The sequence below is a fragment of the Haemaphysalis longicornis genome, unplaced genomic scaffold (assembly GCF_048455015.1).
Source record: "Haemaphysalis longicornis isolate Haplotype H1 unplaced genomic scaffold, Haemaphysalis longicornis Haplotype H1 scaffold_2, whole genome shotgun sequence".
Lineage (NCBI taxonomy): Eukaryota > Metazoa > Arthropoda > Arachnida > Ixodida > Ixodidae > Haemaphysalis > Haemaphysalis longicornis.
This window is the reverse complement of record NW_027526295.1, coordinates 29,190,093-29,206,264: the sequence shown is the minus strand read 5'-3', so window position 1 is coordinate 29,206,264 and position 16,172 is coordinate 29,190,093. Positions and strand designations below refer to the sequence as shown.

Genomic DNA, 16,172 nt, shown 5'->3' with positions numbered 1-16,172 from the left:
TGTTAGTCCCAAACATATCTGTCCTTTAGGGACGTTTACATAGTGGTTCAGTGGAATGTGGCCGATTTCTACTCAAAATGGTGCGGCGGACTTGCCGTCCCTTAACGCGCTCCCGCCAGCTCGCATTGCATCCGGTGTCAGGGACGCTATTCCACCCCAGCTTTACTTTAGAAGCTGGCAGCTGCACAGTTAGACTTAAGTCAGGGCAGAAGGACCGCGAGGGCACATCAAACACATGTTGTGTACTGCGACGGCACACGAGCTAGTATAGTGCTTTTTTTTGCTTTTCCTGTCGCCTATACGTTTCCTGCGCAGCTGTTTCGAGTGGCGGGCTGGGTTCCAGCACACGCGCAGTAGACACACACGACTTGCCAGAGAGGCTCGCTAGCGAAATACCGCGCATTACTCGAGATCTTACGTTACCTAGCTGTCCTTAAAAATGATGCTCAGGTACGAATTCATGAGCACGTCACCTGTTATTGGCCGCTGTGCTGTCCCCAGCGTAGAAAGTATAGAAGTCGTCAACAAAACCGGCGACCGTGCACGCGGCTTCCAGGATAATGTGGCGCCTGCGGGTATTGCCAAATCGCGTGTGACAGAGGCCCGTTCAAGTCATCACTCCAGCACCTCACAGGAGCGGAAACAGCGTACTTACAAAGGCGTGTTTTGGGCTACTTCAGTGATGGTGCTTGCGTGCATCGTCGTCGGCATGTGGCCGACACGACGCAAACAGCCCCACATAATCTTCATTCTGGCGGATGACCTGGTAAGGAATGCATAAAATATTTTCACATTATCAGCCTCGAATATGCAACGTGTTCGTGTTCTAGAATATGCAATGAATTTGTGTGTCTTGAGACGCTTCTACCAGACCGCGTTGTAGTGATATCGGGAGCTCATTAGCGAACGTGGCATGGTCGTTAATGTTATTTAGCACTTCACTAAAACACTAGTGTTGCTAGTAAAAGCAGCTCAATAAGAGGTATAAAGGTGGATAATGTAGAGAAAAGATGTGTCCGCCACAATTTCTTGGTTGAAAAAAAAGGAAGCAAACTACATCAAAGAAGATATTGGACGTAGGAATAACCGAACCGGGTATGAAAAAAGAGATGATGAGTTATGAGAAATATTCCTGAGCCATTCAACTCTGTGAATTTGGATGACGAATAAAGGGTTTGGGGGCCCAAAATAATGGTGACACACAAGTGAAGTCAAAGGTTTAAGAAAATTTCATGTGTCTTGAGTGTTGACTAGGTTTATCCCTTAGAAAGACAAACACATTTTTATTTTTGTTCCAGTGATCTGGAAGAGGGTGCCAATCGATTACTCAGATATTCTAGTGAGGAGACATGCAAGGTTAAGGCGTAAGCCATGTTTCCGTCTTGAAAATAGTGCTATTATAACTAATCAACTGACGGTGCATATCAAAGTGATGAAACCAACAAGCTTGAGGTCCAAATAGATATTTTGAACCCATTGATAGTTGGTTTATGCCATCATGCTAATCACCACAGTCACCAGAACCACAAGCACAGTCACCAGAACGTCCGTTCTTCGATGCCTCAAGCTACGGAACGTCTAGCACTTCAAAGTCACCGGGCGCCTGGGGATTGCTGTTCGCAGAAATGAAATTGACGGTGTATCTGCTTACTTAGCTGCAACTGGTCAGACTTAGCTGGTCAGACCCATCTTAGAATATGCGAGTGTCGCGTGGGACCCTCTCCTAGAGTATTAATAGAAAAACTTCAAGCCATACAGAATCGCGGAGCCAGGTTTATTCTCAATAATTACGCTTAGAGGGCAACCGCCGCAGAAATGAAATCATCTATAGGTCTAGAACCTCTCAGGGAGCGACGTCGAAAGCATTGATTAAAACACATGCATTGTATAAAACAATGTAACAGGAATCATCAAGGAGAACTATTTGCAAACACCCCATTATGTATCCCAAAGACATGATCACAGTAACACAATACGAGAGATAAAGTGAAGGACCTATTATAAAAAGTTTTCTTTTCTCCCTTTTCTTTTTTCCCAGTAGAACGAACTGGCAGCTGACATCGTTTCGACTAGTGTTGTGACGTCCTCTCGCGTGCTTAGTGAACTGTGATGCTGTCGTTGTATAAATATTATTTTATTGTGTGCTCCCTTTCAGTAATTATTTATTGACAAAAGAGGGACTGTGCTAGTGAATGTAGTGCCATTTGTACTTTGAAATCCACTCCCCTGCTATAATGCCTCGGCGATGCAAGGTAATCTGTAAATAAATAAATAAATAAATAAATAAATAAATAAATAAATAAATAAATAAATAAATAAATAAATAAATAAATAAATAAATAAATAAATAAACAAATAAAGTAAATGCCGTAGACGATAGTCCGGTGCCGGCCCGGCCACGTAAATGCCTTTATTCTCTTTCCCGCCCTCCGCTCATGCTCTTCCCCTCCAGTATCGCTCCACCCAGGATAAACACAGCTGAGGTTTTCTCCAGTCCATTAAATTTTACCGCTTTCCAATTCCCGGGCGCCATCTGCTGTAACCTATCGTTACTATATTCTTCTTACAAAGTCGCCGGGTGGGCTAGTGTCGCGCGGGAGCACTTTTTGTGTTTTTGTGTCGAATATGTTTTTCCCAAAGCGTACTTTTTATTTGCTGTTGCGAAAATTAGGCAGCCGTGTATTTTTAGCAGACCTCTTGAAGGATGGCGGAGAAATTGTACTTGAAAAACAGGCAAACCTGTATACGCAATGCCTAATGACCGCAATGGTACCGCAATCTTGGAAGAACGCGAACATCATCCTAATCCATAAGAAAGGCGACATGAAGCACTTCAAAAATTACAGGCCGATCAGCTTACTGTCAGTCGTCTGTCTACAAGGTACTTGCCAAGGTAATCGCTAACCGAATTTCTGCAACCTAAGACTTCAGTCAACCTAAAGAACAAGCAGGGTTCCGTAAAGATTATTCAACAATTTACCATATTCACACGATCAATCAGGTGATAGAGAAGTGCGCTCAGTATACTGAACCCCTATATATAGCCTTCATAAATTATGAGAAAGCATTTGACTAGGTCGAAACCCTAGCAGTCATTCATGCATTACGGAACCAGGGGGTAGATGAGCATTATGTAAGAATACTAGAGGATATCTACAATGGGTCTACAGCTACCGTCATCCTCCATAGGGAGAGCAGTAAAATACCTATCAGTAAGGGTGTCAGACAAGGAGACACAATCTCTCCAATGTTATTTACAGCATGTTTACAAGAAGTATTCAGAACGGTGGATTGGGAACAGGTGGGAGTAAGGGTTAATGGAGAATACCTCAGTAACCTCAGATTTGCTGATGACGTTGCCTTGCTAAGTAACTCGGGGGACAAATTGCAAAGCATGCTTTCCGCACTGGGCGAACAGAGTAGAACCACGGGGCTGAAAAGTAATATGCAGAAAACGAAAGTAATGATCAATAACCTCGGGACAGCACAGCGGTTTGAGATGGGTGGTGAGGCAGTGGAAGTGGTAAACGAATATAGGTACTTAGGCCAAGTTGTGACCCCAGATCCGAACCATGAGGCAGAGATAATTAGAAGGATCAGAATGGGGTGGGGTGCATATGGCAGACATTCTCAGATAATGAATAGCAGCCCACCATTGTCGCTGAAGAAGAAAGTGTATGACAGCTGCATCTTACCGGTACTCACCTACGGGGCAGAAACTTGGAGGCTCACTAAGAGGGTTCAAGTTAAATTGAGAACGACTCAGCGGGCAATGGAGCAGAAAATGATAGGCGTAACATTAAGGGACAAGAAGAGAGCGGAGTGGGTCAGGGAGCAAACTGGTGTTAAAGACATATTAGTAGAAATTAAGAAGAAGGACTTTGGCAGGGCATGTAATGAGAAGGCAATATAACCGCTGGTCATTAAGGGTAACAGAGTGGATCCCTAGAGGAGGCACGGGTTGCAGGGGGCGGCAGAAAGTTAGATGGGCAGACGAGATCAAGAAGTTTGCATGGATAAATTGGTCACAGTTGGCACAGGACCGAGGTAATTGGAGAATAATGGGAGAGGCATTTGCCCTGCAGTGGGCGTAGATAGGCTGGTGATGATGACGATAATGGTGATGATGATGTGTTTTTAATTAGGATAACACTAAATGCCACTAATGTTTTGCTTCAAATATGTCTGAAGTTTTCGTTTTTCTAAACAATGTTTACGAGAATGAACATTGCCAGCAGATTCGGTACTGTGGAAATGTTTTGCCTACATTGAACATCTTGTTCACGAATTCGTGTACTTTTGGCCGGGCGGCTTAATAGAGGGCAGACAGACAGGCAGGCTAATAATTGGCATTTAAGTGCCGAAAAGAGACTACCGTCTTTGAAATTACTCCTGGCCGATTAAGTTTCGTTTACAGAGAAACAACTGACGAAAGAACCCCTTGTTGACACTTGTTTTTTCGGTTTTCAGCTGCTGTTAGGTGGTTTAGTAAAGGGTTACACAGCTCAAGTAAACGTGGCCGCGTCACATGGTCTGGCACGAGCCGTGTACTTTGAATAACGGTTCCATGGCGATGTACTCAGCTCGCTCGCTCACTTTAAATACGGTACGCGCGTACTTCTAGACCTGAAGATTTTGAAGATCTGGAGGGCTTTAGAAGTCTTTGGAACTTTCTCAACAGCCAAAATACTTTGGGATACAAAAAACGTATACCGTAATCACAACGAGTAATATGATCAGGCCTCAGAATATACAGAAATGACTGGAAAATAGGGATCCAAATGAAGGGTTGTTCACTGTGTACTTTGAAGCGTACGAGTCTGCTACTAGGTATTGGTGGCATGTCCGCTATTGCGAGTAAAACAAGTTTGTTTTTATGCTTTCTCTAAAACAAACAGTGCAAAAAGAACGAGTGAATACCTTTTGACTGAGGATAACACAGGAAGAGCTTTAGTGATTGGGCACAGTACACTGAAACTGCATTTTTCTGAACGTTTAGTGTGATTTTGCCGTATGCTTTTAACTATTTCTTTTTTTTTCAAAACGAGAATGTGTTGCCACACTCGGTCATAAATACTTTGAAATATGAAGACTGTAGACAGTTTAAGCACAGCGGAGAGCGTACGCTAATGATACAGTGGCGGGTGCCGGGTGCCGGGACCTGACTCGGAATGTGCGTATTCGTTCCGCAGGGACGGGCACTCATGCGTCGCCCAGCCCGCGCATTCTTTCCGATTGAGAGGCGACATCCTCGCCATACCCGCGCGCACGTGCGCAGTCTGGTCCAGGGAACCTGGCGCCATAGTTTATTTTATTTATTTATTTACAGACTACTGCCAGCTTAACTCACGAAGCCTAAGAAGGCACGGACAAGGGTAATCTATTCAAAAAGAGAGCAACATGATAGTACTACACAGCTATGCAAGGTAACACGCAAATAACAAGCAAGCTAGCAAATTTTATAACATGGCAAAAAAAAACAGCAATAAAGAATGCAAGAATGGGGAACTTCAAAGGCAACAATTTTTTCGCTCGATATAACATCACATCAACAGGCACAGTACACTGGGAAGCAACAAGTGGAAAAAGCAAAGCCAAATTGTTTAGAATGAAATGCAGACCACTGGACCAAGAAAAGCACTGAAACAGGCACAACCACACGCAATACAGATACAGGGGGAATGTCGGACTGCGTGTGTTTTTTGCTTGCGGAGAAAAAGATTGCACGTTATCATGCTGTACCATTTCAGCGGGCAGTCTTCCAGTCGCGGATTGTACGAGGGTAGACCGAATGTTTAAAAGCCTCAGTTCGACACGAGTGTTTCCTAATCTTTTCACAGCGTTACGCACGCATGAATCACCGAATAACATCGACCAGGTTTAGGGGAAATCCCCAAGGTGGAGTAAGTTTCTTGAAAGGAAAATTTGACATCCACCTAAATGCAGCCATACGGCTACAAAGGAAAGCTATACAGCTTTCACGGAAACTTCGCAGTTTAAGAAAAAAAAATCCTTGACCAGGACGAATTTTTCCTAAACTGCGAAGTTTCCGGGAAAGCTGTATAGGTTTCCTTTGTAGCCGTATGGCTGCATTTGAGTGGATGTCAAACTTCGCCGAATAATATGTTCAATGCACTCATTTATACTTGGTTGTGGTGTGGCATACTACAAGTACAAGTATTTATTTCGCTGACGATATCGCCTGATTTAAAGACTGCCTAAGTTATCGCTTTGCAAGAGAGTGCTAGGCGATGTTTTCCGTCTCTAACTGTTATGGGTAAATATTGCTGGTCTGCGCTGAACATTTTCAAATTTGGAGATGTTAAGTTTCCCATACGGGTCTCAAACGAGGGAAGCGCACTCGAGAATCGGTCTGGTGTACGTTTTGTAAGCCATCAATTGTATTTCATGTGTTGCCCTTCTCGATTGTTTTTATTGATTGTGGGGGTTTAACACGCCGACGCTATACAGGCGATGAGGCGCGCCGTAGTTGAGGGCTCCGGGTTAATTTTGACCACCTGGGGATCTTTAACGTGCGCCGAAATCTCGCACACACGGGAATTTTCGGTTTTCGACTCCATCAGAAAAGCGGCCGCCGCGAACGGGAATCCCACCGGAATCCGTATTGACCTCCTCAATGACTGTCTTTATCTTTCTCCTAAGCCTGGTTCTGTCCACTACCGGAAGAAGGCCCCTCCCAAGGATCTGCAGCCGCGCCTATCGAGTGCCTGAAGGCCGATAGCGATTGCCTAATCAGTAGAAAGTTTTTTTTAGCAAACGTACTCAACTAGGTTTGCTAAATCCTTGTCTGGTGAGGAAATAAAGTTTGTCTGCAAGGGAGCCTCCCCTAGCCCGGTTGAACCTATCTAATATAGCCTCCCGTGGTATATATACCGGACCAGGCAGCATTTCGAAACCAGAGTAGCGCTGTAGGGCGGCGCTTTTTGGCAGGTGGATACAGCGCGAAAAGAGAGTAGCAAGGCGCGCCCTAGAGCATACCCTGCCCTCAGGAGCTCTTCCGTCCGTCTTAGGTACCCGAATTTCCGCATACGTCTTCTGGACGTACATCACATGCTCGTTGCAGCTCAGGTCAGAAGTAATTGAGACGGTGAAATATTTATAACTTGCCACCTCAGATAGTGGTCAGCCGTAATGGAATACAAAAAAAGGCAAAGGGGTGGTGATTCCTTGTTAATGTCATCGCTACACTTTTTCTGCATTAACCTTCATTTGCCAACATTTGCACCCCGATTCAATTTTTGCTAATGACGAATTTAGAACGAACTGTTTATCGACACTAGTTATTTCCTGGTAGAGTCGCCACTTGTCTGCAAAAAACCGAATTTTTACTGGTCATACCAATATTAAAAATAAAAATATCATTAATAAAAATGAAACACAGTAGCAGTCCGAGGACAGATCCTTGAGGTATGTGAGATGGAACTGTCCGGGGACGGACGTATACGTCCCCCCATTTTACGACATGGCTCACACGGTTAAAAGCCTTTTTTTAAATCTAGTGCTGGCGTACGCCAGCAGCTATGCTAAAACTACCTAGTGTGAACGTTGGAAAATCAAATTCCGCAGCCATGGAAGCTAATACCGTACAAGTGTTTTGCTACTTTGTAATTAGCATGCTCTGCTGCGGAACGCTCACTCGCCAGGTTTGTTCCGTCAGACAACTGGGCGGCGAGACACCCAACGGCGATGGATCAGAACAGCAACGCAATGATGACGATACTGGCGTATGCTGTGCTGTGCGCCAGCTACGGATGCATGGGCGTGCGGTTCTTTCTTGCTGCTCGTTACCTGCTAGTCTGGGAAATATTCCGTGGCGCAGTGTGACAGCATCCAGTTCCAGACGATGTAGTTTCTTTCCTGGCTTTTGAAGACTTTGCGCCCTCTTTGCCGCACTGGACAGACGCGTACCAATGCATCGCTGGCTGAACCCACTTCTTGGTGCCTAGCTCGGTGCGTAATGGGAATGCGGATCAGCATGCGGTTGCCGACGTTCAAAATCTGCGAGCGATGCGTTCGTAAGCAATGTTCGGATGTTAGTCACACCCAATAATTCTGTTTTTATCGCTTCCAGAAGCCTTCCATCTTTTTCTGCCCTATGGCGTTGTGCTGCTGTGCACAAGGACGCGGGTTCGATTCCCAGCTGCAGCAGTCACTTTTGTGATGCCGGAGAATAGCGAAAACACCTGCTTGTCGACATTTCGGTGCATGTTGAAGGTGCCCCGGTGGTCACAATTAATCCCGCGCTCTCCAGTACGGCGAGCCAGGTGTAACATTGACGCGTTACGTCTCCCTCCCCCCCCTCCAAAAAAAAAAAACAAAAAAAAAACAAGAAGATAATTTTCTATCGTTGGCTCTTAATCAATCTTGCAAAATAATATGGAACATCTTGAAGGTAGGCACTCAAACACCGACTCCAGGAAAAGAAACACAAACCGCAGCGCTGGCTCACAACTGATTTTCATTAGAACAGACACACCCGTAAATACTTCAACGTAAACCGATGTGAGCACACATCACACATACGTCACATTCCAGCGCATCATTTCGAAAACATGACAGGCATAAACAAACTGCGTGGATGAAGGTGCGTGTTATATTTATGTTCCAGAGAGATTTAAAAATTTAAACTCACTCTCATGTAAATGAATCCATGGCACGCTAAAGCACCACACCCCCTTTTTTCATATATTTATATGCCTGAATAATCTCGCGTGTCAACTTGTCCCTGTGCACAGATGATATCACCGCTTCCTGGAAAGCAGGCTCGCATTTGCACTTGGATACATGTTGAGCCACCTGTGAGTAGGTGTCCCCTTCTAAAGTCCTTTTATGTTCTCGCAACCTGGCATTGATACGTCGACTTGTCTGACCAATATACACATAACCACAAGGAAATGGTATAAGGTAGACAACACAATTTTTGCATGGAACAAAAGGAGACACCTTGCATGGAACCCTTCCCGCGCCACGCGACAGTTGTGAGTCAGCGCTGTGGTTTGTCGTTTCTTCTCCTAGTGCCCCTGTTGAAGTGCGCTACCTTCAAGATGTCCCACATGCATTACCAACCAGCCCATTTGTCACTTCTTGTACAGTATATTTGACAAAATAATTACTTCCGGTAGTGTAGTCAGTTTCTGATAAACTAGGAAGTGGGCCAACATGATGACTACACGTTCTCTTCCGTCTTTATCAATGAACGTGACTAAGCGCCGCTTCAATCTCTGTCGGAATAGTCCAAAGTTCGTCCCAGCACAGGAAGTTTTGTAATAAATCTTTGCGGAGCGCACACAGACTGATTTAAATGCGCCAGGAGCAAGTTTTTCTGTTGCGAGTACCAGGATAGGTTTATCGTGACGAGAACTCCGAGATAAAGTTATGGCAGTTGAAGAGAGGGCAGAGGAGCTCAAAGTACATGATAATGCTGGAACGTTCTCTAGGTAAATGTACAACTTCGCAGTTAAGGATCTTAATTTTGATTAGATGTTTAAAGCACCTGCTTTTTATTTCATTAAAATAAGTGTCGAGGAGTTGTGCACCGCTGTTGGATTGTACGCGGTGGTACAAAACGCAGTCATCTGTGAAGAGGCGAATGAATAATGAAATTTCGTTAGGTAGGTCGTTTATAAAGATTAAGAGGAGCAGTGGAGCTGGTGCCGAGAATAGAGAAATTCTGGAGGTAACTTTTGTTGAAGCTAAGTACAAAGAGGCATAGCCCGAAATAACGTATTCCCGCATCAACCGGCGCCATTTGAACCCATTCACAAAACGCCATTTGAGTTTGAATCCGTCCATATGCTCCCGAACGGGCCTTTCAACTTAAACCCGTCCAGTTTCAGCCCGCATCCGGAACGGCCTTCCCATTTCCGCCCGTCTTGTTTCGACCCAATCCCGTTTCAAGTTTCCGAAAATACGCATTACAGTCTTTTAAAAGAGTGTGCGATCACGGAACATAGGGTGCACTACAATAAAACCCATTGAATTCTAAACAGTAAAATGCCGCGATTAGGAGGCACGGAAAATATTTCAGGCCGATGAAAGTTGGCGAATCCCTTAGATGGATTGCGTACTTGACCCAAAACTTGCAGATGTTGAAGAAGCCTGGCACAAGAGATACCTGAGAATTTAAGCTACGCTATTGCTTGGACTTTGTCGCAGTCCGTGCCTTTAGGCGCGGCTTGAATGGAGAGCAAGTCGTCCATTCATTATTTACAGTGTAGCCTTATATTCGCCTTTCCGAAATCGTTCGCAGAAAGGGAGGCCATGTAGAGCGGCCCCCTTCTTTCCATTGAAGCAGCTAAGAGGGCAATGCTTCGCCGCGTAATCGTGCGCTTGCCTCTCCAGTTTAAGAGCATGCAATCTGATGGGGGGGCGAAGCCGTCTAATTATCAGCTTTGGCGCGAGCCGGCTATGCTTACACGCTTTTCTCACAGCACACTGTAAAATGATTTACACTCTTACGGGTGTAAAGCGGCGCCTGTAACTAGCACCCTTACACCCTTGCACAAAACCAAGCAAAAACACCCTTTTTTGTCGTTTACTTCATAATAAAAACAGAATATGCCCTTTTAAAGTGAGTTTTCTTGTTAGACACAGCGTTTCAAAGAATGCTTTTTTATAGGGTTTAAGGGCTTTCGGTATAGGCACTGGGGATTCACTTTTAAGGTTTAAATTGTTTTATAGTGCACCCGTGGCCCATCTTCATTTGTCGTCATCACTCCCTCTATTTGTACGAAAATATCGCCGGACAACGCTTGCTGAGACGCATGCTCTGTAGGGTTTCTGTTTCGTGGGATTTATTTATTTATTTAGAATATGCTGCTAGTCTCCTAGTGGAGGCTTTGGGAATTAGGGGATACATTCAGAACAATGACATAACACATGTCAATAAAAATTTTCGTGGCAGATTTTGCTTTTAAAACAGAGCAATGACATAGCACGCGCCAAAAAAATTCAAGGCACACTTCGCGTTTATAATAATGTAGTTGAAGAAGGGAAAGGCAAAACAAGAAAAATAAAACAACCATGTAGGAAAGCTGCGACAGTACGCAATTCAAGATTATACAATGTACTATTTTTGTGTACTTCGTGTGCCATTTTTCGGATTTGTGTACTTAATAGTGCGTGTGGTTTATTGGCACCCCTACTCGAACCCCCCCAAAATTGCACTGAAATAAAATTGCCTTGCGAAATAAGTCCCGAAAACGATTTTAAGACCGCATCAGCGTCAAAACAAACCAGTAAAACTGCGCCAGTGCACTCCAGTACCGTTGAATAACCGGCGAAGCTATAACGTACGGCCAGTGTTTTGTGTCTGACGCGTGACCTAGCCATTTCAAAGTAACGTGCGGCCGTTGTTTGCCGTTGCCACGCGTACACTGCTCCGGCCGCACCACTCGCCGTTATCGCTGGAGCGATGAACACTCGCCATCTGGCTTTCGCGCATGGGCATGGAGTTGCGCCGGGGGGGGGGGGGGGGGGGGGAATTCTCTGCGCAAATAGGACCGCGGGATAATATTTTCTACCAGCACTATAATCCCAGGAATTAAAATAAGTGCTCAGAAAACCAACGGAGGCAATAACCGGAAGTAGAGCTCTCCCCTCTCGCCTCACCACTCAAAAGAAGGCATCCACTTCACTTTATTACCTTAAAGACCCCACAAGGGGGTGTTACATAAGGGGTGGGTTGTACAGAGATGTAACAAATGCCACAATTTTTAACAAGACAGGTACATGGATACACTTTGAACAAAATGTGATGGACAGGTGATAGAAACGATGTCGCGGGGAAGGCCATTCCATTCTGCAGCTGCGCGGCAGAAAAAAGAACGGGGTCGGGAGACTTGTAGTGGATGGCCCGTACGAGGGGAAATGCGCGTGGCGGGAGCGATGTAAGGTGCTTGGCTGAAAGAACTGTGATAAAGCTTGTGGTAAAGTGATAGTAGCGATTCTGCGGCGAGACGAAAGAGTGGACAGACCAGATTCATTTTTAAGGGATGAGACGCTGATATCATATAAATAGGAAGAATGAATGAAACGAGCAGCACGATTTTGCACTGCTTCCATGGCGTTTATCAAGTAAACTTGGTGAGGGCTCCAAATGGGTGATGCGTACTCAAGTTTGGGTCGTATTAGCGATTGGTAAGCCAAAAGTTTTACGTGATAGGGCGAGTGACGCAGATGGCGTTTTAGAAATCCTAATGACCGGTTAGCCGATGAAATGATATTAGTAATATGCGTGCGCCAGGAAAGATCGGGGGTTAGTGTTACACCAAGGTATTTATAAGAGTCACTTGTTTCGACAGGTATGTTAGCGATTTCATAGGAAAATAGGAGCGGATTTTTGCGGCTTATATCTCTCCGGACATGGTCCAACAAACATTTTCAGTGGGCGTAGGCTCGGCGGCGTCTGGGGTGATTGTCGCTCGTCTGCCTCCCCCGAAGTTGAATGCATCTGAGCTAACCATTCCTCAGTAAAATGTCATCTTTAGCTTGCGGCTACTCCGAATCAACTAGTATGCTAATTCCATCGCATACAGTCATCGTTAGCTGTGGAACGGTTTTAGGTAGATGTGAAATTTAAGGAGCGGGGTGATCTTGCGCATATATTATGGGCGTGCTCTCAGGCAATTTGTCAGGGCCGCAAAATTTCTAGTGATGAGCAGTGGCAGACCGTACTGCTCAGTTCAGACCTGGCGGATAAACTGTGGTCCGTCGAGTTAGTTACAGACGATGCTGTAATAATCAAGGGCCCCTGGCGATGTGTAGTGGGAGGAGGTCTAACCCTCGGGAAAAAAGTTAACTAAAAGTTCTTTGTCTATCTCTGAGGTACATGTATATGGAAACTCACGGGGTGCGAAAAAAGAGCTAGATTCATTGTTCGCAGCGAGTAAGGAGGAAAATTCTGCAGTAAACACCAGGCGCGCCTTCTTTCAATTGTATATTTTAGAAAAAAAGAACACGGTTTTATGTTCCGATTTTTCCGGCGCACAGGCGGGAAGCACGTCACGCTGAGATTAGCTTTTATTTTGGCATTCCGCGTGCCCTCTCCAGTCTTGTGTAGAAAAAACCTTATCTCATTCGCCTGCAGTGCTACCGACAGCTGCGTGTACCTTCTTATTATGCTCTGTAGCGCCGCGAACCATGAATCCAGTACAACAAGCTCAATTTTCAGCGCTTAGAAAGAGAGCTGGCTGGCACGCCTCCATTCGAGCCACGCCAGCCGCGCTGGGAAGGTTATTTTGGGTAAAGCTAAAAAGGGTCTAAGTGGGTCTGCTATAAGTCTGCTTCCGGCTCATCCCTACTCAGATTAACCCGGATATATGCTGGCCCAGGGCCTTAAAGGTTGATTTGATTCATTTGAAGGTTTAACGCGCTGACGCAACGCAGGCGATGATGCGGGCCATAGTGGAGGTCTCCGGATTAATTTCGACCACCTCGGGATCTTTACCGTGCGCGGAAATCTCGTACACCCGGTAGTTTTTGCGTTTCGCCTCTCCATAAGAAAAGCGGCCTTTGCAGCCGCGTATCGAACCGTCGAAACGTATTCTTCTTCTTCTTATTTTTATTATTATTATTATTCAGGTCTCTTTGTAAATATCTGCTTAAGCGCGGTAAGGCCAGTTACATTGCCGCGGTTGAGGCTGATGCGCCACAGAATGCTAAAGCTGTCTGGGGTCGTGTCCGTGCACAAACTTCCCAAAATAACTCGGGAAACATTAACCCCATTGAAAATAGTGATGACCGCATTCCGGACGTTCCTAATGCCTTTACTCAACAATTCAGTTTAGTATTCGGCAATAAAAGTTCAGCCTGCCCCCCCCCCCCCCCCCTCAAGTGTTTCCTGGGTATGATAAGAACTTAGAATGTTTTATTTCCGAAAGTCTTGTATCAAGAGCTCTAACGCGGGTTAAGCCATCATTTTAGAGCGGCCCTGATGGCATTCCTTCGGCAGTACTGAAGGAGTTTGAGGATCTGCTTGTTCCGGTCTTGGCGCGTACAGTTAGACTGTCACTCAATACCGGTAAGTTCCCCACTCGTTGGAAGACTGCGCGGGTTGTTCCTATATTTAAGTCAGGGCCGAAGTTAGACCCCACAAACTACCGCCCGATTTCTATTCTCTGTGCTGCTTCAAAACTCCTTGAGACTGTACTATATACGCTACTCACTTTCAGTGTAAGAACTATATTATCACCTCAGCAACACGGCTTTCTCGCTGGGAGATCGACTACAACTAATCTTGTAAATTTTATGCTGCATGCTTCGGAAGCTGTGCAGGGAAGAGGACAACTCGATGTCGTTTACTTCGATTTGAGCAAGGCTTTTGATGTCGTCTGCCATGGTGTATTATTTAGAAAGCTGTGTCAACTCGACTTACAACCATCCATCACATCTCCTTATGTAATTATTTATCGGATAGGTCATGCTTCCTGCATGCAAACGGGCAGTCCTCCCTCTCTTACGAGGCCACAAGTGGTGTCCCTCTGGGGCCACTTCTTTTTTCAATTTTTATAAATGACTTTTCCTCAGTAATTTATGATTGTAACTTTCTCTTATATGCTGATGATGTCAAAATATTTAATGCTGTTTCAAACACCGCAAGCTGTTCCGCTCTCAAGCGAGCGATCACGCCTTTTTGAGATTCGTGCTCACGCAACAAACTCCTTATTTATACATAAAAGACTAAGGTAATGACCTACAGTAGAAAAACTGACAGCATATTGTTCTCCTATAACATTAAAGGTGAAGCACTACCACGTGTTGGGGGGTTTAAGGATCTTGGTGTTAATTTCGACAGTAAATTGAGCTTCTTCCCGCACACCCGGAAGGTCACTCGGCGGGCCCTCAAATCTCTTGGCCTTATATGCCGCCTATCGAAGGCGTTCAATGAACTGGTCTCTTTTCTCAAGCTCTACACGACTACTTGTCGTCCTCAGCTCGAGTATGCTTCTGTGGTGTCGAATAGCACATGCAAAACACTCTGTATGCTTATTGAAAGTGTCCAGGAAAAGTTTATATCTATCTTCAATCATCGCTTTGCTAGCCATAACAATTTTGGGTCATTCTCTGTACCGATGCTAGAGTGCTTAAACTCCAGACGTATTAAAGCTGATCAAGAAGATCAGCCTGTTCAAAATCATTCACTGCACAGTGTCTTGTGGTGAAATGCTGCAACATGTTACACTCACTGTGCCGCAAAAATCCACCAGAAGACACGACACAGTTTTAACCCGACCTGTCTGCATGGCTTGTGCCCCTTGTTTCGCCTCCAGGGTATGTACAATAAGCACAACGAATATTTAGACATATTTATTAGTTCCTCGACACAGTTCCGCAAACATGTGTCTGAGCCTGTCATGTAAGTGACCTTTTTTATCCTCTGTTCACACGCGGTCACTTGAGCATGAAGTGACGACAACACACAACTTTCTTTTTTATATATTCCCCTTATTCAGTGTCTGGTTTTCTCTACATGTACATTTCGTTCATGCTCCTTTTCTTACATATAAGCTATCTTGATTCACTCCGTTTCCGTGCAACTAAACTTAGTTAACATTTATGTATATTTCTGAAATTATCTGTGCATGACGACCACTGGGGTGGTGTCACATGCCTTACTGCAAGGCACTGTACTTGTTTTTGTGTGTATGTATGTGTTTGTGTTTTCAGTGGGTGCATGTACATCCTGGTGTATGACAGTGTGTAAATTTTGTGTGCGTGTGTGTCAGTAACGCTGTCCTTTTCATTACATTACTTGTAAGGTGCGGGCATCTTCTATTGCGTGTTTTCTTTTTTTCTTCGTGCGCCAGCACAAAGGCCCTCCGGCTGTTCCTGGGCACGTTAATAAACGATTGATTGAATATTAGTATTATTATTATTATTATTATTACTATTATTATTACCTCGTGCGTAGCAGCGCAACGCCTTAGCCACTGAGCCACCGCGGTCGGTGGGCCTTAAAGGGGCCATGAAGACCAAATACAAGCTTTGTTCATTAGGAAGTCTTCTTTTCCCCGTAAAAATGATACCAGTTTTGTCGCAAACTTGCAATCACCTATAGACGTATTAAGAAAAATATATCAGGCATTGGTGACTCCAAAGTCACTTCCTGGCACCATCTCTATGATATCAAAGAGGAAGAGGGAGCAACTTTT

General features: G+C 44.9%; 1 protein-coding gene across 1 annotated transcript in view; it reads left to right on the top strand.

Annotated features, from left to right (window-relative positions):
• The first annotated feature begins 388 nt into the window (after window positions 1-388).
• LOC144167885 (arylsulfatase B-like) overlaps window positions 389-16,172 on the top strand; it is an 89,164-nt gene continuing 73,380 nt past the window's right edge. Inside the window, exon 1 of the mRNA XM_077697029.1 lies at window positions 389-766. Coding sequence (XP_077553155.1) covers window positions 440-766 — 327 coding nt within the window. The 5' untranslated portion in view covers window positions 389-439. The remainder of the gene's footprint in view (window positions 767-16,172) is intronic.